This window comes from Erithacus rubecula (genome assembly GCF_903797595.1).
Source record: "Erithacus rubecula genome assembly, chromosome: 3".
NCBI classification, from domain to species: domain Eukaryota; kingdom Metazoa; phylum Chordata; class Aves; order Passeriformes; family Muscicapidae; genus Erithacus; species Erithacus rubecula.
The window spans coordinates 96,519,521-96,543,296 of NC_136689.1; the positions used below are offsets into that span (position 1 = coordinate 96,519,521).

General features: G+C 35.2%; 1 protein-coding gene across 2 annotated transcripts in view; it reads right to left on the bottom strand.

The window, feature by feature from the left end:
* CEP192 (centrosomal protein 192) overlaps nt 1-23,776 on the bottom strand; it is a 54,460-nt gene that overhangs the window by 8,010 nt on the left and 22,674 nt on the right. For both annotated transcript variants that reach the window (XM_079300538.1, XM_079300539.1), the window contains exons 20-40: nt 23,109-23,339; nt 21,566-21,691; nt 20,445-20,579; nt 20,182-20,245; nt 19,373-19,512; nt 19,161-19,253; nt 18,258-18,373; nt 16,573-16,749; nt 14,717-14,807; nt 13,839-14,015; nt 13,083-13,343; nt 12,765-12,874; nt 10,643-10,752; nt 9,328-9,469; nt 8,580-8,764; nt 8,152-8,275; nt 6,242-6,347; nt 4,695-4,899; nt 3,595-3,674; nt 2,648-2,743; nt 1,037-1,156 (exon numbers count right to left, since the gene is read on the bottom strand). In XM_079300538.1, the coding sequence (XP_079156664.1) occupies nt 1,037-1,156; nt 2,648-2,743; nt 3,595-3,674; nt 4,695-4,899; nt 6,242-6,347; nt 8,152-8,275; nt 8,580-8,764; nt 9,328-9,469; nt 10,643-10,752; nt 12,765-12,874; nt 13,083-13,343; nt 13,839-14,015; nt 14,717-14,807; nt 16,573-16,749; nt 18,258-18,373; nt 19,161-19,253; nt 19,373-19,512; nt 20,182-20,245; nt 20,445-20,579; nt 21,566-21,691; nt 23,109-23,339 (2,889 nt within the window). The remainder of the gene's footprint in view (nt 1-1,036; nt 1,157-2,647; nt 2,744-3,594; nt 3,675-4,694; nt 4,900-6,241; nt 6,348-8,151; nt 8,276-8,579; nt 8,765-9,327; nt 9,470-10,642; nt 10,753-12,764; nt 12,875-13,082; nt 13,344-13,838; nt 14,016-14,716; nt 14,808-16,572; nt 16,750-18,257; nt 18,374-19,160; nt 19,254-19,372; nt 19,513-20,181; nt 20,246-20,444; nt 20,580-21,565; nt 21,692-23,108; nt 23,340-23,776) is intronic.

Here is a 23,776-nt window from a genome sequence, read left to right on the forward strand (position 1 = left end):
TTTTCAGGGAAATTATGACCAAACAATTTGATGAAAGCTTAATAAAAACCCTCTAAAACCAAACATTATACAGCACTCTCATGCCAAAAATCAGAAGTTTAACATAAACCTTTTTTCAAGACAATTAATTTGGAAAGAACAAGGAACCTACAAAACAAATGTAAGGTACCTTTGCAAGTAGGATTAGTAAGGTTCCTATTACTTCTTACCCATGCTTAGTACTCTAAAGAAAATCTTTGTGTGGACTTCTTAGAAAAATCAAGTCAAACCTTCTAAAGAGGACAGCAAAGCATATATAGCAATCATGTCATATTGAATGTACAAAGCTCTTCACATTCAGCTTATTTAACTAATCATTAGAATTAATTCTTTCTCTGTCCTATGTAAATTCCTCTTCTATAGATGGGATAAGAAGCAAGGTAAGGAGAGAGAGCACAGAAAACCAGTTCCAACTCCCAATCCATTTCTTCCAAGCCTTACCATAAAGTTTGAGCTGAGGAACAACAGGGGAGCAAAGGAGAGCTCAAACCATGTATAAATTTCACAATTATCACCACTTACATTGTTACTCTGATATATACTGAAGCAGATTTTATTAGAGACACAAATACCCATCTCCAAGATGGATATTTGAAAATTCCAAAACTGCACTGAGTTAAGTATTATAACAAAGGTCAGATACTTCTTTTTTTTTTTTTTGCAAAACTAAAGCTGACAAACAAAAAACAAAATAAAAATTATAGAAACATCTTTGCAAAAACAATTCCCCTAGAATATAAATTTGTTTCTACTCTCTCAAAACTAAATAAAGATTTATATCATAAATGGCAAAAGATAATGCATTATCACATAAGGAAGAGGGTCATTTTGTCACATAAGAAAAAAAAAAATGCAATCTAGCCCAGCAAAAATACTAGCAGGGTTGAGTTTTTTTTCCAGAATATACCAATGTATATACAAGAGTAGTGTGTAGTAAGAACAAGATGTTATCACAAATTTGTACTCAAGACAGTGTTCATAGCTTTTATATACTCACATTTCCAGAAAGCTGAATTTTTAATCTGTGTTTCCTCCTCGGATTTTCAGCTGAGTAATACTCAAGGTCCCAGAACTGCGAGTACTCTCCTTTATCTCTAGGTGAAAAGATTACAGCAACCTACAGAAAAAAAATAAGAGAGAAAAATTTTGCAGAACTCTAATAATCATCAGAGTCTTCACATCTTCACAATTTTACCTGTACAAAGTTGTGGTTCAGCCAGCACAAAATTTACACACCACAGAACACACATGGCACACAGGTGATCTTGCAGAAAATTATCCAACCAGCTAGTCCTCCTTTGCCCCCAAGTGGAAAAAATGGGATGAAATATGTTGTGCAAGCAATTTTGAACAAAATTTGAGTTCAGATAATCTGCTTTAAGCAAAGTCACCAAGAGCTGGCACAATTACTTCTGTTAGTAAAATGGAGAGAAAGGGGACGAGGAAGGGAAATACGTGCACATGGAAAAAACTTCCTTCATCTGGCAACTAAGTTGTGAACAGCTCAACTCCTCCAGCTCCAAATCTGTAAGCTACAATTATTAGAAGGCCTGAAATTTAAACCAACTTGCAAGCTGTGAATTTGACCATCCTTAAAGGCCACCTATGTAACAAAGGCTCATCTCCATATAGTGCTGCATCAGGTTAATTCAAGAATACCCTTGCATTATTTTCAGAACTCAGGTTGAGGGGAGAAGAAAAAGAGAGCAGCAGATCAGAATAGATCACTAAAACTATATCTAATTAGCAAACATCATATTCACTGCAAAAAAATAGTCAATAATGATAGCACAGTACCTTATCAGCTCTAGCCCACAGCCTAGCGTGCCAATGATGTAAATGTTATTCAAACAGGCCTGAACTAGGATTGCTAATGAAAATACAATTGTTTAAATTCAAATAATGGCCTGCAATATTACAACATTACTATGAAACTGGACGGGAATGAGTTTTTTATTCTTGTAAATGGATTAAAAATTGCACCTCTATGGAAATACTGTCATAATTAGCCATAACAATGAAAAGACAGGTGTTAATGAAGATGAAAAGATAAAACTCAAGTAGCATTGTAAGAGAAGATGAGGGAGGAAAGACCTTTACAAACCCATTCAGTCTATCCATGGATGTGCTTTATAATTGTGGTTATGAAACCCTCTACTGGCCAGGAGACACAATTGTAAGTCAAATGAAACCAACTTTAGGAACAGACAACTTTTCTTGAACAAGTATAGCAAGAATGTTTCAAGGAAGGGAATCAGGTGCATACACTAGTTTTGTAACAACCCATAATTATTTTACAATATTTTACTGAAATTTTGCAATAACAAAATAATTTAAAATAATTTTCTGTTCTAAAATAATTTGTCCTTAAAAACCCCTAAACAGTAACACAAACATACCTTCACTTTGAAATCAAACTATTTCAATCGCATGAATTCTTAGAATCAACTGCTCTGAATTAAGCTGATACAGACTACCTGATACACTCCAGAACCCAATCCTGAAAGAGCAACATTTTATCATCATCAAATCAAATTTACTTCTCATTTAAGATCATATTTTACAATTGATATACACATATATGCCTGAAATATTTATAAATATTTACCTTCTCTTGTCCATGAACTTCGAGAGTACCAGAAACATGGGAAAATCCAAAAGAGGAGTAAGAAACCCTATAAACAGAACCACTTCTATCCACATCCTGCAAATAAATTTGTAAGGCATATTCAGAAGAGAAAGGTAAAAAATAGCCCGAAACCACACAATACACCCCCCTTGCAGGAGACTGAGGAAAACACACCCAATTAAGCTACTTTTAAGTGAAAAATGTATATTGACTTCCTAAAAGGAAATTAATAAAGACTTGAAGTACTAAATAGTTGTGGTCAGTCACCACAACTACTGACTTACAGTTTAGAGGTGGTGCACTGGCTGGAACATAACATACTCAAACCCAAGGGGTACTGGTAAGAGTGCTACATAACCATTTAATATTGTTTCACAAAAATAGACCATAATAATAATTCTTGCATAAAATCAAAAATCATCACAGCATTTCAGACTATAGAAAAATAGGGAAGCATTTACAAATATCAACAGGCAGGCACAGGTAAAGGTACTGTAATTAAAACATCTTTGACCTAACTCAAATTTCTGCACTGATACCATGTACAGTGCAATTTCAGCAGCACAAGTTTGAAACAAGACAAGTCTGGCACTCTGGAGCCAAAATGAGACACCTATCTTATATTTATGCTTGATTACTTAATGCAATCTGGATGATGATACTGTATGAGCACAGGCAAACTCTGTAAAGCAGTAAGTGAAGCAGAAACTGTACCACAGAGCACTGATTGATTCACAGTCAGGGAGCATATTAGGGATGAAAAAAAGGAGCAAAGCATTTCCCTGATATGGACAGAGGGGAAAAAAAACCTTTGTAACTGAGGTCATACTCAAATGTATATTCTTTCTCGAGAGGCAGCAGGGAGAGGGAAGTTAAAATAAAATCCAGAGATTTGCACAAAACTCCCAACGCAAGCATTCACTCACTTTAACATAGGGTGGTGCAAAAGATGACAATATCCACTTCAGATTTTCATTCCCTTTATTCTCCATCTCCAGGTAACTCTCTAAAAGAGAAATATCAGACCAGTATACTAAACATCCTTGTTCAAGTATCCATGGTGTAAAGAGTAAAGCAGAAACTATATTTCTAGATGAACACAAGTTTAGTGGAAACAGTTTTCATTATAACAAGTCTCAAGAGCAGACTCAAACAAAGCACACTGTCATAAAATTTGTAAAAGTTTATACACAAGAAATTTAGACTCGACCAAAAAAACTCGAAAGATATCCTTCCCAAGGCATTATTTGATCTTTCAGAGACAAAACATTGAGAGTATTCCAGTCTGGGACCAAATAAAGTTGTACCAAAAAATCTGTTTTGTTACTCAGCATACATATAAATTAATGTATTTTGGCAAGAAGTAATAGCACAAGATCATCTCAGTCTGAAATAGCACTTTAAAAAGCTCAGCTTCAGACATACATTATATAGGAAATTTAAAAACACCAAAAGCATTATATTAGAATTCTTCCATAATTTTAGCAAAAAAACCACCCCAGATATAATTGATAAATTAAGCCTTGAAAGTCCTGAAGTCTGCTAGAAAAAAATTATGTCCATGGATCATTAAAAAAACCTTCTTTACCTAAAAAAAGTAAGTACTACAAAAAACCTCATATCTAGAGAGCAAAATAAGAGTTCCATAGAGTTAATTTTAGAATTTTAAATATTATTGGAATTAAAGGTACAGACCAAGCATTTTAGACTCCATTATCTACACTGTCCTCCTTGATCACTATGTACCAAGACAAGGACAGCAGCATTATAGCTGATATTCCTATTGTTCCTATTTAGGAAGAGCATTTATTTCCCTGCTAAAGACAGACAGATTGGTCACATATCTTATGGGCATAAGTGCAGATGAGAATGGATCTACTGCAAAGGTGCATTGAGCCAAAAGTGTTTCAAGTAGACAGAGTAGCCTTTTAATACTCTCTTTTCCAGGCAGAGTGTAGCTGCATTCATCATAGCCTCTGAACACAAGATACTACAGATGTTATAATTAACAACTAATTCCTCTTACCTGAGCTTTGACCAGGTCTTGTTTTAGGAAAAATAATGTTTTTGTTCTTTATCTCCATTTCTGTTAGAGACAGCCCAGGGAGAGGCTTTGGCACATCAACAGTAGGATTTTCAGACTGTGGAGTAATTGTATCATATCTTCTGCATGAAAAGTCTGATCCAGACATGCTCTGTGCAACAGCCTCTTGAATAAGCACTTTAATAAGCTTTTGCACAATTTGGAGAAAAGCAGAAGTTTTAAACAGTGAATATTGATATATTAACAAGTCAAACTATTTAGCTCTATTACCATGAGCTGCAAGAGCTTATGTTCAGCTTTACAGAGGAAAGCTCTCATACATTAAATCAGCAGGTCTTTTCCAGCCTCAAAAGTTTAAAGATTCTAGGACAAGTTTAATTTAGAAGAAAAGGAACATTCACTGAAAATTTGCTATCTAGGAATAATAGTTTTCTACCTAGGAAGAATAATTTCAACTAGTTTAACTGACAATTGTTACAATATTCTCTGTTACAATAATGGAAACAGAGCTGCTTCATTCAGAAAAGCTTGCATTCACTTCTGCTACATAATTCCAATTTTAAAAGTTTCAGTTAATGCTAGTAGAATCTTAGCATACTTTTTGCTAATTTGGGGAGGTAGCAAATAAATGACAAAAGCATTATCAACTACCAGATTTCTTACAATTTGATGAGTTTTGCTACATTCTCTACACTTAAATCCTTTTTTCATATTGTAGAACATAACAGTTAACCATGTGCAGTCATCATTTCCTTCTCAACAACTTCCCTGTTTGGTTAAGTTTTTTGAAGGCAGTTTCCAATCCCATATCATACCTCACACTTCCCTCCATGTAAAAGGAAAGTGCATACACTTTTATCCTTTCAATGTCTATTTCTTTCTCCATGCATTGTTACAAATAACGCAGAACACACACTGACTGTAAAAATAAGAAAAAAAGTCTCTTTCTTTAAGAGAGATTACGAAGGAGTCCTTCTGCTCTTACACAGAAAAAAGAAAAATTTATGAAGCCAGCAATTTTATTTCTATGCCTCAATTTAATCAGGGAAATGCCTTGGATTAAAATCCATGAGGAGGCAGAACCTGTTCTAGACATTCTTTATCACACACCTGTCATCCAGAAGGTCAATTTTACTTTAAGGGACCTCAAAAGGAGCTATGCTGAAATATCCAATAACCTCTTAACTTAGTTTATTTTACAGTACGATACCAACTACTTTTATGTGTGCACATCTAGATATCTATATTCAGCATTTTCAAAAATTATGCATAAAGCACTGATGGGTGCAATTCTGTTGGAAATTCATTTAGTAGTTCACATTATAGCATTTCTTCAGAGATGAATGAACTAAAAATCTTGGTTTACAAAATGCCATCATACTTTTCCTTTAAGTTCTCTGAGAACTTTAAAAAGAATAATGGAAGTTGACAGAGCTGCTGACTCAAATCTAAAAGGTTTTAGCAATTTTATTTGCACTGACAAAGTAAAATAAAAAGCTGCAATCTGAAGCCTTAAGTAAACCACATACCTTTAGTCCATTATCACAATGGATATAGATTAGGCCACTCCAAGGAATTAATGCAGGCCTTGTGGCAAGTGATGGATTAGGACTCACCAGAATTAGTGTATTGCCCCTAAAAAAACATTAATTAATTAAAAATAAATAAATAAATCAAGTAGCATGATTCTCTCACTAGAATCAGTATCTACAACAGTTGACACCAGCCCACCCAGAAAAGGATGCACTTTTAAGATAGCAGATAAGTGAAGATACTCTACAGGGCATCTTCAAATTTAAGGTATTTAGATATGTGATATATTAAGCTTTAATGGCCATGATCCCAGGATCTTCTTCCACCATCACTGAGAAATCAGATCACCTCTTTTTGTGGCTTAAGTTCAAGAATTCTGCAGGCTCCAGCCATCACAGTGCAGAGTATAAAATATTCTGGCTGGCTCCTGTTCTGACAGGTTGACTGCCCTTGGCACTGCGAGGAGATGGTCATGAAAAATAGAAAACTGGGCAAGTGGAGCTTGCTGTGCTTAAGTCAGCTGTTCCCACGGGTTTGCTTCCTACTTGCAGACCTCTCTTCTTGATCCAAACTACTTACTTGGACCCAAAATGTGAGGATGCTGCCCACTCTTTTCCAGGGAACACATTTTAAAATTCTACACTGCAAGAAAATTGCTTGCAGAAGGCCTTGAATACCCTCTTTTTAAGAAATCATCCAGACAATCCTGAATTTGGGGTATGAGATACTCAGTATGTCCTTACTTTCACAGTCGTTCATTGTTACTGCTTTTTGAGACTACTTTTCTTGGCACTGATTGAATCTGCAATGAATGGCAGATATCCTAGCCCTTCCATGGAACTCTATTTTGTTCTCACTACTGATGAAAGTTTCCCAGAAATTTACATGTACATGAATATGAAATTAAGTGCTTAAAATGCAACTGGCGAGGCAGGAAGAGAAAAGAAAGTATGTTTGGGCAAACATCTTCAAAGTTAACAAACTACTGAAATACAGTTCTGAAAGTAAAACCTATTTTTTGGTGGGAGACTTTTTTTTTTTGTAAGATGAGAATAGTTTAATAACAGGATCTTAAAGCTGTTCAGAACTGAACCTTAAAAAAACACCAGAAATGTAGAAGGGAGAGGTGAGCATAAATTGTGGAAGTCTTTGCTGCCATGTGTGAAAAGACTCATATACATATACAGTGATATTATGACTACTTTTCCAAAGAAACCCTAATTAAGGCATGGGCAAACTGACACCGGCTTTTTTTTTCATACCTACATATACTGATAAGCCAAAGGTTGAATGGCAAAACACAGTTTTCTCAAAAAAAAAAATAAAAAAAAAAAAAAAAAAAAATCCCAAAATCAAGATGTGAGGAATATCAGCACATTTGTTAAAGAAAACATTAAGTGCCCAGAAGAGAAGCCTTCTATAGGAACAGTTATTTTGGGGCTGTTTCTTGGTTGTGGGAAGGGAGGAAGTGTTTTTTGTTTTTAAATGCACAGCAAAATTTTAAACTAAAAACTACCATGAAGAGAGATTTCTAAAGCTTCAGCTTCACTGGCCATTCAGCTCCTTGAATATTACGCAATAATAATAGCACTTCCAGGCAAAGAAAATTCCTGGCATCAAGGTAATTATACACATGACAGAAAAACATTCCCATTATACACAAATTTAAAAGGATGAGGTCCTAAAAAAAGCTAGATTTGCATGTAAGTTGACAAAAATTCTATACCCGGGAACTAAAATAGTTTCAGGGTACAGCCTAAGCAAACTAAAGTAAATTCCTTAAAACCAACCAAAATTAAAATTAAACTAAAATAAAAAAGCTAACACTTAAACTAAAAAATAAAAAAAATCCTCCAAAACCTCACCACGCTTTCACACATAAAGGAATTTATGGAAATCTATTTACTCTGGTTCAACAGCTCCATGTTGTGGGGTTATAGTAAGGCAATGAGCTGGCCATGACAGTTCAAATGTCAATGTTCTAGTGGAATTGTTGAGAATTTGCACACGTCTAGTATCTGCTGCTTCACCTGTAACACAAAAAAAAACCCCACATACAAAAACTCACAAAAATGCCCATGATACAGAGATGCACCAATGAAAATAAAGTATTTTCTGCCCTAATTTTACCTTCACATTACTTTAAAATCTTCATAGGTATGCAGAGCATTCTGTATGCATGCATAGAGCACATTACCCCGATAACTTATCCAAACTGTGTTCAAATCTAGTCTGCATGAAGATTACTGGCCAACCCACACTTAAAAACATCTTATGCAGTACAGTTATCTTAATACTGAAGTGACTATTTCATGAACTTCAAAAAATACTTACCAATAGAAGGAGATGTCAAAGTCAAATATTCAGGTGTAACAGTCCAAGTCTCTTGAGTATCTGATTTATTCTGAACCAGATCTTTAGCTTTTGCAGATAATGAAGTACCCTGAGGCCCTTTAACAGGAAGAACGTCCAAAGTTGCAGCAGTATGTCTGACAAAGTTCTCAGATCTGAAAGTAAGACTGCATTAAGCAAAGGTAGTAAAAAATATCAAATGAGCAATTACAATAGCCTACTCCTAGTATTTCTCAAATTGTATTATTAAAGTACAATACTTCTTACATGGGCCCTCAATTTAATTCAATTCTTCATTAAGTAAAAACCAATCCAGCAGCTATATCAGGATCAGCTTTTGCACAGAATGTTTGGAATGCACCATTTAGAGTAAGAGCAACTAGAACAATTATCTTCAGAACATAATAATATCAAATAATTTGAATAGAACATACACAAAAGAAAGAAATACTGAATAGAGAAAGAAAGCAAGGTAAGTTGGGTTTCACAGCATGCTATGCAACACATTCTGGAAATCAGGAGTGACCTGTGGAGATCACCCAGTCCAACACCTCTGCACAAAGGAGTGCCAGCTACAGCAGGTTATTCAGGACATTGACCAGACAGGTTTTTCATTTCTTCGGAGATGAAAACTTCACAGCCACTCTGAGCAACCTGTTCCAAAGTCTAGCCAACATCACAAGAAAAAAAACAATTACATACATATAATTACTAATTATGATACCAGTACCTGTCCAATTCCAAATGGGGTCCAGGAGACTGCTGAAACCTATCCTGATCACAAGTGGAATATCCAACCACAGAAAGGAGAACCTTTTGCATACTTGCATAGAAAAGATGGATATCATTTGTCCCTCGTGGGAAATCAAATACTAAAAATGAGAGGAATAGAACAATTCTAGTAAGAAAACTTCTATAATACTCAGAAGTTATACCACAGATATTTAAGACATAGACCTAGTTAATAATCTACCAGCTAAGAAATTCTACATCACTCCAAAAGTACTTTCTGCAAATTTAGTTATCAGGCATAGCTCAATACTAACATCAAATACAATATATAAATCCGAATACACACCAATTAAAAACTTTTCATTATAAGATATAACAAATGTTATGTATTAAAAAAAAAATATTATCATATAGTTTACACCTTTATACAAATGCTATATAATAATTTCATTCTATACCAAATTAAGGGTTTTACTTTTTTCTCTAACACTGACTGAATAACTTCAAAGGATACTCCAGAACCCAAGTATCTAACGTTCACTAAGATTTCCCCCAGCTAATATGACTGATAAAAAAAAAAAATCTTTACTTTTCTAAGTAAAGACAGTACACAATTCATGGGAAAAGAAACAGAACACATTTCTTCAGGTGTAGTAGCCCTACAACAGCAAGTAATTCCATAGAGACTATAATTCAAGAATAGGATTTGACAGTAAATTTGTTCATGACACTTATGGGATCGAACAGTTGGGGGTGTGGGCACTTTAAGGAGCCCTTTACAATATATTGTATTCTTATCAACGCATTCCTTACTAACAAGCAGAAGCTGTTAAATTTAGGAAGGAAAATAAATATTTATTTTGGTGTCAGCCAAGTTGTCTGCCTCTCCATTTTCAAATATGTCTGTGTACAACAAATTGAATTTTCTCAATAGTTAAAAAGGCAAATACTTTCCAAATAAACTCAGCATTTTTAATGCCATAATATTTACAGACTGGGGTTTCATGTTGCTAAGAGAAAAGTACAGAAAATAATTTAAATAAATAAACACTGAATGAAAAAAAGCAAGTTCTGTTGTGATGGGTTGACCCTGGCTGGATGCCAGATGCCCACCAAAGCCATTCTATCACACTCCTCAGCTGGACTGGGGAAAGAAAACACAACAAAGCTTTGCCCAATACGAGTGTCCAAATTCAGAATTTTTCTTCTACATTTATTTAAAAATAGTGAAAAAGTAACTAGGATTCAAGCCAAAAGCACATTTGTCAAATGCAAACAAGTATTATATTTTTCTTTTAAGAAGTCAGTCTTACCTTCTGTCACAAGCTGCTCCCCTTGAAATTCTTCATCAAATACAGCATTTCTCAATAAGTTGTTTTCTGGGATTATGCGTTTTTCTACCTCAGGTTTATGCATCACAGCTCTGTTACAGATAAACAGGAGTCATCAAATTAAACAAAGTACTAGAAAAAGATTGATAAGAATTGTAAGAATCAAGCATAATTTTCACTTCACTTCTTGACTACAGCAAACTCAAATCTGGGAGCATTCATTTAAAACAGAAGTCTTTTCACAGTGTTAAAACGATTAAAGAAATACCTGCTCTATTGCTGAAGAGTAAAAGGAAACACTGAAATAATGGTTACCATATGCCTGTCTTTCCATACTTGCTCTCTGCTGTCAGTCACACCTACCTAGATTTCTGATAAGTACATCAGGCATCTGAGTGATGTTTCAATCACCACAGGAAGCAGGAGAATGCTATTTTGGTTACAAGTGAAAGCCTTTTGAGAGGAAAAATTGACTAGTGGCAGCAGGTGCCAGCCAACAGCAGGAACACAGAGCCAAGGAATATAACTTCCAACAGAATAGAAAAGGCTGGGAGGCACAGGGATATAAATAGTCCTGGGAAAAATGGGAAGCTACAGGTCAGCAAGAGGAAATCTGGCACTCAGATAAGGTCAGAGCCACGGAGGAGAAAAGAATGAATACCTGAGCACTACTAACTCTCAGTCTAAGCTACTTACCAAGCTGCTGATTATATATAATTTTGGAGTAAGGAACTTGGGGCACAAGTTGGCAGATGAGGCAGAGTACTCATTTCACATTCCTGCCCCTAAGCCCCAAATCATATTCGCATTCTAGTGCACAATTACAGAATGGGGTTGGACAGGCTTAGAGAACTGTTATTGCAAGACATACACTTCTCTTTCAAGAGAGATTTCAGAGAACCACCCACCAAGGAACAACCAGCTAGACCACTGTTTCCAAGAACAATATGCCAGCCTGCAGACTAATAAAATCCACAAGTCATTTTGTATACATAACAACATCCAGAATCTGAATTTTAAAAGTTTCCAATAATACCTATGTAGTTATATTGAGCTACTAGATGGGTTTTCTATTGATCTGTAGACCAAAACTGTCGCCTAAGTACTTGAGTCCTTTAAGGAGGATTCCAAGATAGTGAGCATTACCTCGCACAAAACAATTCATACCAAAAAGCAGGAACAAGCATCTTCTAAGATATCTAAAATAAGCCAGTTTCCTGTCAAGGTCAGGAGCTCAGTTATTCCATGGGCTTTTTATTCAAAGTCATACAGTTAAATTCAGTTGCATTTAATACTTCATCTGGATAAGAATATTCACAATGACTTTGACACATTGTGAGGCAATGACATTTAAAAGCAATAATGAAATAATGCTGTTTTGAAGTTTTGCACTGAATTATGATCATCAGCACCTTAGTGCTCTACTTAGTCTAATATTCTGCAGTACACTATACCCCACAGACAGCACATTTACCACTTATGTCACTGAAAGCAGAGCATGCCATTTCTGTGCATTTGAGTTATACAAACTGAAACACAGAATAACATGGCCACTATTTAAGATCAGCAAGATATTTTCAACAAGTTTCCTTAGTGTCATGAGCCTACGTGGATGTCACTTTTCTTACATACATATCTACTCAAACACATTCATTGTCAACAAAATCAGCAAAGACATGAACCTTGTTTGAAACTTAACACTCCTGTGTATCAGTACTCTTCTTTTCATGAGCCTTTTTTTTTTAATTAAAGTTACATATACTTTAGAGAGACACATTAGAGAACAGAGATCTCTTTCAATACAAAAAAGAAAACATTTCTCCAAAACCCAACACACCTGAATTTAAGAAATTTTAAATAGAATTAAATACTTAACTAGGATTGTAGATACAGTATGTAAGCAAAGCTATAAGTGAACAAACCCCCATCAACAACTTACAGATGCAAGGCTTAATAAATCTAACAAATCTCTGTATATCATCACCATCTTTTAGTTTGTTCTTCCTTGTTTTGGAAACATGTTAAAAAAACACTTGTGGCAGCACATACTCCTAGCTTTAACTTATTAAACATCTGTCTGTTACAACAGCAAAGCACATCTTACCTGCGATACTGCTGCCTAGAAACTTCATCTCCCCAAAAAAAACATACTGTCGATACCAACATGCTTTGGTGGAAGTTCGTTTCCACTGGATTCCACACTACAGTAATCACCTGATAAAATAAATAGACAACATACTGAGGAAAAAAATATCTTATTGTTTGTATGAATGTTTGGATCAAGTCCACAGATTACTACAATACAAGTGAAACAAGACATAAAAATTAGGTGAGATTTTAATAAAGAATGAGTCAGATATTTTCATTGATAACATTTAATTTAAATTCATAAAATTTGCTCAGAACAAAGCACTGTACTTACTTCATGTGCTCCTTCTCTTAGTACAAACTTCTCTGGAGACACTGTCATAACCTCAGGATCCATCACTGTTTTTGTCTGAAGGTTTCCCAAGCACAGCACTTTAACATAGGCAGCCCGGGAACCTGTGTTTCTCACGTGGAAGGAAGCTTTCTGTAATCTTGCAGATGATGATCCTTCCAATGTAACCATTAAGCTATCTGACAACTTTTTAACATTTTCTAAAATTATATTGCTCGTTCCTCCATATCCAGATAACGGTATCTGGGAGAGAAAAAAATCCACCACTAAAAAAACAGTACTTCAAGTGAAAAAAGTTTCTTAGTAAAACAAATTTATGTACAACTATGGTAAACTATACAGAATTACAGATAAACAAATGAAACTCTTAAAACTGTGAACTGAAAAGCCTAAATTTACTCAATCATTTTCAAGTTCTACTTCCAAGTTCATTTAAGACCCACCTATAGAACAAGACAAGTTCAGATTTAACACTTTTGAGTTAAAATCTTAGGCTAATTTTAATATAGTACATAAAATATTTTGTCCTTCACAAAGAAAAGAATTGCATGCAAAACTGATACTAATGTTCAAAGCATAAAATTTAGTGCCCATATGATTTTAACAAGTATACAGACACCCATAATACGCACATTGAATTTTCAGTTTTTTGACAGAAACAGCTATTCAGTGCTATATTTTCCATAATTATGAAAGAAGTACATTTAAAATTATTAGAAGCTATGTTTGGACTCTTACAGTAAACTTAATTCCTGGCTTTGTTCGAATCCCCAGATGTTTGATTTCCAGTTTTGCAAAGCAGCAAGTTACTCGGGTGGGTGTAAACATCAGGTATATGTTGGTATCTTCTTTGGGACGCATTTTGAGTTCCCAGCTACTGGTTAAGCGTTCTTCTGATCCAAATATACTCTGCAGCTAGAAAAACAGACATCAAAACTGACAGACTATAATAGGAAAAAAATCATAGCAGTAAAACTTAATTCTTCCTTCCAAGTGTAGTAACATCTTCAAATTGCACATTGACTTCTTTGACAATGGCATATTTAAAATTGCAGTGCTTGATATGCAAGATACTTTATATTCCTATAATGAACATTTTGATGCCTCTCAGTTTAGACAGACTTTTTTGTCCTCAATCCCCAACCAGTCAAGGCTGAGCTTTACCAGCACTACATTAATTTTCTGTCAGTATAAGATTTTAGATTAAAAAAAATCTCAACATTTGGGGGAAAAAAGGGATATAAGTCAATGCAGGTAACATAACAAAAAGGCCCATTAGCCATGGTAATTCCTAAAGGTTAATTCCAGTTTTTCTATTCTTGTCTACACTGTCCTGCAAGAAGGGCCACTGGAGTGATGGGTCACTCCACCAAATGCTGACATTGTTGTGATACAACAGCTTAGAGAGTTGTAAACTGAGCTCCAGTTTGCTGCAGAACTCTAATTTCAGTGGCTCCCAAGGATGCCAGTGTCACTCAGGCTCTACTACCACACTCATCTTGGCAGTCTCAAAACAAATGCACAGCCTGTTAACACTTCAGGGCAAAAACATTGTCATTATAAACATAGCCTGGTAACTGCAATAAACACTAAAGAGAAGTTTCAATGACAGCCACCTGAAAGCAGTCGTGATCCTGGCCTCTTATCAACAATCTTAAATGCTGGGTTTCAGATGGAGAGTCATTTCTTAGAATTAGCTTCTTCTGCCTGAAAAATATGTTTGGTTACATTTTATAGCAAATACAAATTAACTGCATCTATTAATTCATGGAAACAATAGAACGGGGAGAGTAAATTTTTGAAGTAATTTAATGGGAAAAATCACCTCTTGGCACAATAGAAAGTTATTTCTGTATTGTCCAACTTACACACCCTACAATGCTATACACTAAAACAAATGAATACTCATATAGTAAAATAATCCCCAAATATACATATGCATATACATATACATATATATATATATATCTTTCCTGAAGTTCAAGTACTGTACTTAAGAGCCTGAACTTTCAAAGAAACCTGCAATTGTATCAATACAAAAACTCCCTAAAAATCCCCACTTCAGGACACAGTTATGATGAGATTACCTAGAGACATTTAATTTTGCAGAAACCAAGTCTTGTGAGTAGTCTGGCCCAGATTCACTGGAACAGTTGTAAATAACTAAATTCAGGATAACTTTTCTTTTTCATGGACTTTTCAATGTAATAGCAACACACAAAATTAGAGTCACTTGACAGAAACAGGTTAACTGAATTTTTTTTATTTTCTCTGTGATACATCCTGACATTGACCAGGCTGCTGGTACTCAGAGCTTTCCTCAGCAGAGGTAGGAAATATGTCCAGCAAAAGCAAGTGCCTTTGGCATTTTAACAAGTCAAAAAACATTGACAGATGAATTTGACAAGCCTTAAAATTGCAACCATAATTTAGGAGAATAGATCATACATTTGGGATCAAAGAGAGAACAAAACCTCTATCAACACTGGCAGACGCTCTTTTGTACTCTGTTGAAACAAAATTACAGAAATAATTTCAGCTTCCTAAAACCAAGGGTTCATTAAAACTGTTTTGCAGGGGGAACAGAAAATAAAAAGATGGCAGCATACAGGAAAGAAGCAGCAATTCCCAAACACCAAATACCCAAAACTACTGTTAGAAGCACACTACCTTAAACGAGAAAAACAGAAATGCTGCTATCAGAAACAGTTCTTGGTTACAAACATGGATTGATTTTAAGGAACATCATTAGATTCCTCAAAACGTTCAGTATCAACCAACAGAGGATTAGTCCTTCAAGAAATAACTAGTACAAGTTCAGAGATCTGCAAAAGTTGCAGACTTGACATAAAACAGAAGCAAAGATTATCTGACAATTAGGAACACTTTGACTAAAGCATAGAATACTGAACCTGTAAATTTGAAAGTAAAGAAGTGAGGACAAGTAGTAGTCTGAAGGATAAAGTAATTCATAATTAGGGGCAAAACAGATTCTCCATCACTAAAAGTTTTAACACTGAAACATTCAAATCAATTAAGGAATGTTCTAAAGTTTATTCAGATGGTCAAATTACATTAAACAGATTAGATTCTGTTGCAATGGATGAGATGAAGCATAATTAATCTCTAGCAAGAGATAGGTATCAAAAGAACCAAAAGAATTTTTCTATCAATTTAGTTGAAAAATACTTTCCTCCTCATTTCTACTTACATGATATACTAAACTTACAGAATCCGACATTTTAATCATAACTAGAGTCCTCAAAAATACACAAAGCTTGAATAAGATCAGTTTGTTTTCAAAACTTTCTTGCACAAGAAAAATAATTGTAACATACTGCTTCTTTCACTTGAGGCATAGAACAAATCACTGCAAATTATCAATGTGAATAGGAAATTTTACTTCAAATAAATGCAATATAAAATACTTAACTGGATAATCTATATGAATGGCTGTCCAACTTATACTTACACTGATGATCCAAGTGATACTGCTCCCCAGGCAATGAACTGCTTGTTGGAGAGGATGGGTGGAATGTCTGAGCACTCAGCAGCTGTAGACACAGGTCTGTTTTTCCCAGATTCTACCTCACCTTTTATCATCACTTCAAATTGAGGCCCAGATGGCAGCACAAGGATTTTCAAAATACTTTAAAAATAAATAAATAAATTTAAATCCCACAGCAGAACAAGATTAGCTGATGAAATCAAAACATAACTGAAAAAATATTACAGATTGGCATTTTTAAAACTAACCTCCTTAAGGCAAAAATACAAATGCTTCTTTTTAGTTTATGACAAAGGCCAGCTTTAAGCAAAGCCCTACATTTAAATCCTTTGGGCTCTAAATACACATGCCACATGTACCTCACAGAGTCTTCTGAAGTATTTCATCTGGAAATCATTCAGATAATTATTTCAGAGGCTACAGCTCAATAAAGTAGTTTTTGTCCATACTAATTTCTAATGATTTTGACAGACTAGTTTTTGAAAGAAACTAAGTCTGGCTGTAGATGCTTTTTGAATGCCATGGGAAACTCCATTAAATTTTTACAGGTGTGAGATACTCAGGTGCACCAAGGAAGGAAATCTAGCTTTTAAATAAAAGCCTGAATCATTTCCTATAGAACAGACAGAATTTAAGTCAAGAAAAAAACTCAGAACCTCCATTCTAGCTGTCAGTGGATCCCTATGACACCTGCTGACAAAGCCCTGAATCCCATCAGCAGGGATCATGGACCCTTGTTACTGCCCATTAGTTTATTAATCTTTTGGCAGCACTTTGACAGACTACAAAGTTTCCAACCCTGAGTACCTCAAGCCTGTAAAAATTCAACCAATCCAATAGGATCATACTGCCACTAGCACAGAACTTCACATTGTTCAATTTAAATGCACTGAGGAGGCCTGGTTAAGCTAGCTAGTGAAGTTGAACATATTTCGAAGATACTCATTTGTCCATTCTTGCTCTTTCACAGCAGAAACTGGAAATCATGTAACAAGAGAGGAAAGACTGTTCTGAAGAAATGAGTCAGACCCCTGTCATTGCCAAAACTCTCACATGACATCTTAATTGTCACTTCAACCAATCAAGTTTGTTTTGCAGAATGAAGATCAACAGGCCCCAATGAGTAAAACCATGAATGTTTCTTCCATTTGCAAAAGGAACACGTACATTAGTGTTATACAGAACAAACTTTTATCTGATTACAGCAGACAAATGACTATTTATGATCTTGATCTGTTCTTGAGTTTTTTCACATGTAAAATAGAAATAACATTTCCCTTGCCTCAGCAGAGAAAGAGAAGCAACTGAAGGAGCTTCTGAAGGCAAGTATTTTGACATTTTATTGTACTTTAGAAATAACTATCATATAGAGGGCCTCAGAGAATTACTCCATTTATTTACACTAAACAAGTCTTAGAATATTTCTTGATGGGAAATACTATCTATTCATTCAGCTATACACACCTGAAGAGGCAAATAATCTACAGAAAAGGTGAACCTTAGCAAAACCACTTTTGTAATGGATGAGAGCTCTCATGAAAACAACTGAAGACAAATCTCTTGTATGAGTAAAATTTTTCATTTGCTCATTACCCTAAGGTCAAAAGTAGTTCAGTTCAACACATGCAGCACAGAATCAGTTACATTACCTTTCTGTAGTTGTTGTGCTTTTTGGAAAATACTGGACAGTCACAACTTGTTCTTTCCCGGGTAAAAGGAAAAAGTCCTCAGGTTCAACAGCAAAGCAGCTGTCCTGATCTGATGCCTGAAAGCAGCCAAGACCAAAAGGGAGGGTTAGTTACCTATTTTAAGGGATTAAACACTTCTACAATATGTAATAGTTTGGTTGTGCACCAGTTGTACCTGCAGTTCAGACAATTTGAATACACCTGGAGTCTTCAACACTTATCAATTAACACCCAGTACATCACTTAATGTGGCATTTGTGATAGTGGTCATATATCCTATTTCCATGGCCTCTGATCCTAGAAATGATGGGTTAACAAATCTTTTTGTAAAATGGAACCTTCTGTTGACTTTGAAATGCAAGTTTCAAATGTGTTTATTTCTATTTCAGTCTGGAACCATAGTTTCCACAGATTCTCAAAAATGCAATGTCTGAAAAGAACTCACTTTGAGTTGGCAGATGTACACTTAAACCTAATGCAGCTTTGTTAGAAAATACAGATGTTTCCCTATGCTAATATTCATCTTTGCCTTAAGCAGACTTTACTCCACCAGCTACATAATGCCTGCTGTGCAGCACAAGCTTCATTACCTTTACATATACCAGATATTTTAGTTAAAATTTAGTGAAAATCATAAAAGTATGTTTGTTATAACAAATAAAACTGAAGCTGAGAAAAAGAACACCCATATGCTTTTTCCATAAAGTAAGCTAATCTCTTGGCTGTTTTTCATTCCCTTTACGTAAATTTGTAAAGCTTTTGTCAAACCACAGAGTTGAGCTAAAATCCCAAGGCTCAGCTCTAGCTTCAGTACAATATGAACAGCACAAAAATCATGATTTCAAGAGGGAAAAGCCAACCTACCTTAACTTTCAGATGTACACTAATGTTTCCAGCATTTTCCAATGGCAGCTGCTGTTTGACTGTTGAACCCACACTAGTAAACAGATGTATTTTCTGCAAAAAATAAGTAAGTGAATGTATATATACATACAAAATAAAAGCAAACATTACAACAGAAGGAGGCTAGGAGAGGCAAACTGTTCTTTTAATACAGTTTGTAAATATTCACAAACCTGTAAGCCCTTTGGAATATGTATCCTTGCTGTTCCAGCTCTTGCTCTGACAGAAATACTTCTAATCACAGTGCTAGGTCCTGGACTATCCACTTCCACGTCCACTCTTGCCAGGAACTCCTCTGCTGGACCCAAGGAATCTAAGAATAATTTCAGCAGTAGCAAAAGTAAGCAAGTCTGCCAACAGCAGACTCCATATCCTATGGATATATATCCATATTCCTATGGATACCTGTATCACTTCAGCTACTCTTCAATCTTAACATATTCATGTGGTGATAATAACAGCAGCTCTCCCATTACTCCTACAATATTTTTTGCCCCTTTTAAATAAAGTCTCACAGGACCTTATTTAAGATTTTAAAATTTTGAATTTTTGTCAAATGGCTGAACTTGTCACTAATGCAAACAAAAAGTCCCATCCTACCACATCAGCCAAACTAGCTGCTGTATGTAATAATCTCTATTCGGGAAGTCAGAACAATTCAGAGGTTTCTTCAAATTTATTATCTGTTTTGCAATCAATGCAAAATTAAGAGATGGTTTAATTCCCTCAGTAAAAGGAGTAAACACAAATTCCAGGCACCTTGCAGTGCAAACTTTGTACAGCTTCATACTTAAGTAAAGTGTCCCTGGCAATATAAAAACGATTAAGACAGAGATATCCTGCCTCCTACAGTAACTAAAAATTAATATGATACCTGCACACACAAACCAAACATGGTTTCAAGTTTGCAGCCTGTTCCTGCAATTCTAACACATTAAAAGTCAAATCTGTTTCAATTGAAATGAAAATCAAGTTACTTTACCTGAACAAGAAATTTGTTTCTTAGGTGCATGGAACAGAACCCAAACTGTTAAAGCTTCAGGATCCTGAAAAAGAAATTAGTTGACTCACCTTATGGAAGGGAGAAAACTATTGAGAGCAGAAAACAAACAAACAAAACACCCACAAAACTTAAACAGGCAAAAGGTGCACTGCCCAAAAGTCATTACTGTGAACTCAAATATTCAGCAGTGTTATTTCAGACAGCAAGTAAAAAGAAGAATCTGCCAACTACAAACTACTCACTTGCCCATCATAGCTTGCATGTATCACATGATTTAAAACTGATGGAGCTACTGTCTGAGAAACTGCATCCATTTGTTTGTTAGAAATATTAACAGCTTCCTTGGAAAAGGTGAAGCACCGCCAGGCTACTGCATTCTGTAAAAAAAACCAAAAAAAAAGTATTAAAGCTTTTACTGTCACTAACAGCAGTGCTGACAAAGCTAAGAAATGCAAAACAAGTTTTTGAATGATTCAAGTAGTTTGGAAAAAAATAATCAAAACTTAGGCTGTAGTTTTGGCAAGTACATGATAGTCCAGCATACCCTCTAAAAAGAGTAGGAAATCCTTTTACAGCAAAAGGGGACAAACAGAGTCTGGTTACTTAAGCCTTCAAGGAATTTGGCTGTTCAAGACCAAACATCACTAGTCCCCAAGACAACCTGATCCACCTTAACGTAAGGCCAGTCATTTCTTGTTCCCCTGCATAACAAAACAAGGCCAGCTCTCCCCACAGCACAAATCAGCAGTCAGCCCAGCCTAGCCAAAAACGTGAAAACCGCATTGTCAGAGAGATGCAGAGAGGACCACACTGTAGCCTCTCAGACAGGTTTTTATCTAGTGGGAAACAAAGCAAATAGAGAGGAGTCCTGCTCTTGCTCCTGCAGAGGAAGAGGGAGTATGTTAAACTTGCTAGCAGCAAACTTGACTGCTTGTTTGAACAGTCAGCTGTCCCATTTGAATAGTGCAATATGACTTCAGTACCTCAGAGAGAAGGAAGAAGTTTCCAAGGAAAGCTTTAGGCAACACAACCCTTTTTGTATCTGCTTCTCTGTGCTATCAAAGCAAGCATCAGAGGCAGAATCCCATGGGTAAGCTATAAAAAGTTACCAACAGACATGAAACACCATACATCTATCCCAGAAGTGTTTTTGTTGGTACCATTACAGCAGAATCAGATCAAATCAAAGCAAAGCAGAATCAGCAAAAACTACTTATTTCCTGACTAACAAAAGGCTTATCGGGAATCTTACATCTATTGTCCAAGATATATTTCTTAATGATATGTAGCATAAAGTGTTTGGGTACTAAAATTCAGTATCACAAGATGTTAACTCTCTCATACAGAAGTTTACTGTACTTACTGCGTTAATAATAAGTCTAATTGGCATAAAAGCATGGGTTTTGTTGATAAGTTTTAGGGGAAGAGCCTTCCAACTGCCAAAAGGCAAGTCACCAAAATCCAGACAATCTCCTTTTCCTGTTTCCACCTGGATTTAAAACAAAGCAGAACTCAGAAGAAAGGAAAACCTTCAAAACACACTACCCTACAAAATTACCAGGAAAGAAAGGATGTTCCATCCTCTTAACCCAATATCAAAATACAATGCAAACCTCCTACCAGGGGTAGGAGTCTAAGAATCATGTTCTCTTTGCTATTAGAAGGGATTATAGCCAATTGACTATCTCCCATGCATTGTGGCTTAATCAATTAAGCCAATTTTAATGCAATGTTTATCCACCAAAATCCAGCAAACAATCAAATTACTTTGGATAATTCAAATTAAAGGTAAGTTTAAACCATGATTATTACTAGCAAGTAAGAAATGTCAGTTTTAGATAGTTAAAAACTCATTCCAGCAAGTTAAAAGTTAAGAAAATAACTAAGGGGCAGTTAATTTTTACTAGTTTAAAAACACTTAAGTGTCATGATCTGCAGTAAAATACAGCTTTTATTTGGTACTTTTTCCAATCTCAAGAACGCAACAACATGTAGAGATTGAGCACAGGATTTAAATTTTATTTGAACATGTGAAGAATGTAGTCCATGGAGAAAGGACTACATATAAAAGAATAAAAAATGCATTAAAAATAAAATAAAAATTATGGAAGAAGCATTAAAAATTATATCCATTCCTGTGCACTTATTACTTCAAACCATAAATTAGCCCAAAGGAAATTTAAAAACTACCATAAATGAAAAAAAAAAAAAAACATGTTAGCTGTGACTTATGACTGAAAATTTTACTTTTATCAACCATGTCACAGACTACCATGTAATTTGTTCAGGCACCTCCAAAAGTATCATCAAGCCTTTTTCTGCCTGTCCATACTCTTAAATCTAAAACTATATGAAGCCAGATTTAATTATTATTGTCATATTGTTAATGGTTGCTCTTCTTGATAAGACATAAGACAAAAGCACTTTACACATGCACACACTTTTAATTTTTAATTAGTCCAAAATAAGAAAACATTGTCTACAATCATAAACAAGCTACAGCTAGTAAGAAGCCAAAACAAAGCCTAGATGAAGTAAAAAAAAAAGAAATCCTTACAATTGGAAAGAAATACTTTTTGTTACATTAAATGCCCAATCCAACACAGCAGGTACCTAGCAAGCATGAGATGTTTAAGGTCTTGCACAGTCTTTTAACAATTAAAAAGTAATGCATTTCAACTTATTCTCTCCACACAGAATCCTCCATTTCCAGCTAGCTGCTTTTCCACAGCTGGAACTTCCCAGATAGCAATAAGTTACTCAAAAATTTTCTTATATTCCCACTCAAAACATATGAAATTCCAGGTTTCTTTGAGGAACAACTTTGCAATCCTATTATTTCCCAGTGTCATTAAATTATTCATAAAATTGCAACAACAAAAGACCCACAATGAGCAGCAACTTACTTCTAAATTAGGATTTTCAGCAACTGCTGTCACAACTACTCTGCTTGCCAAAGCCTCTGACTGAACGATTGTCTCGGCATCTGCAGAAACTGGCCAAGATGAAACATTGAGGATACACTGGAAGATCCCCGAATGGGAAGGTAAGAAAAGGATTTTCAGGTCGTTGGTAGAATAGGGTCCTACAATGGTTTTGTTCTTGAAAACCAGACATTGATATTTCATAGGATCCATCTGAAAAACAAAATACCTATCGTTGTCAAACAGGCCTTCTACCAGAAGAAATTTTCTTTCCAAATACCACATTTATTTGGCACCACTGCTTAATACAAACACTTTGTATATATTTTTCCTCTATTTAATTAATACATCTTCATATCCATGCCCCATTTTCATCCTGCTCAACTGCAGGCCTTTTCTTTTTATTTAAACAGAAGTCAGACTGAAAATTGCTGAGGTTTTTCAACCATCTAGTGAAAGATTGTTGCTGAAAAAATTAATAAGTAAAACCCTGATTTTTGAGAAAGAACAGCAGCATATCTCAGAGTTGACCGAAACAAAAATCGGTTTTAATCACACTGTTCAAACAACTGCACATTTTTATTCATGGGGACAACTGTAAAGCAATTTCATTTAAAAAAACCACCTCTTGGTACAACAGAATCACTGGT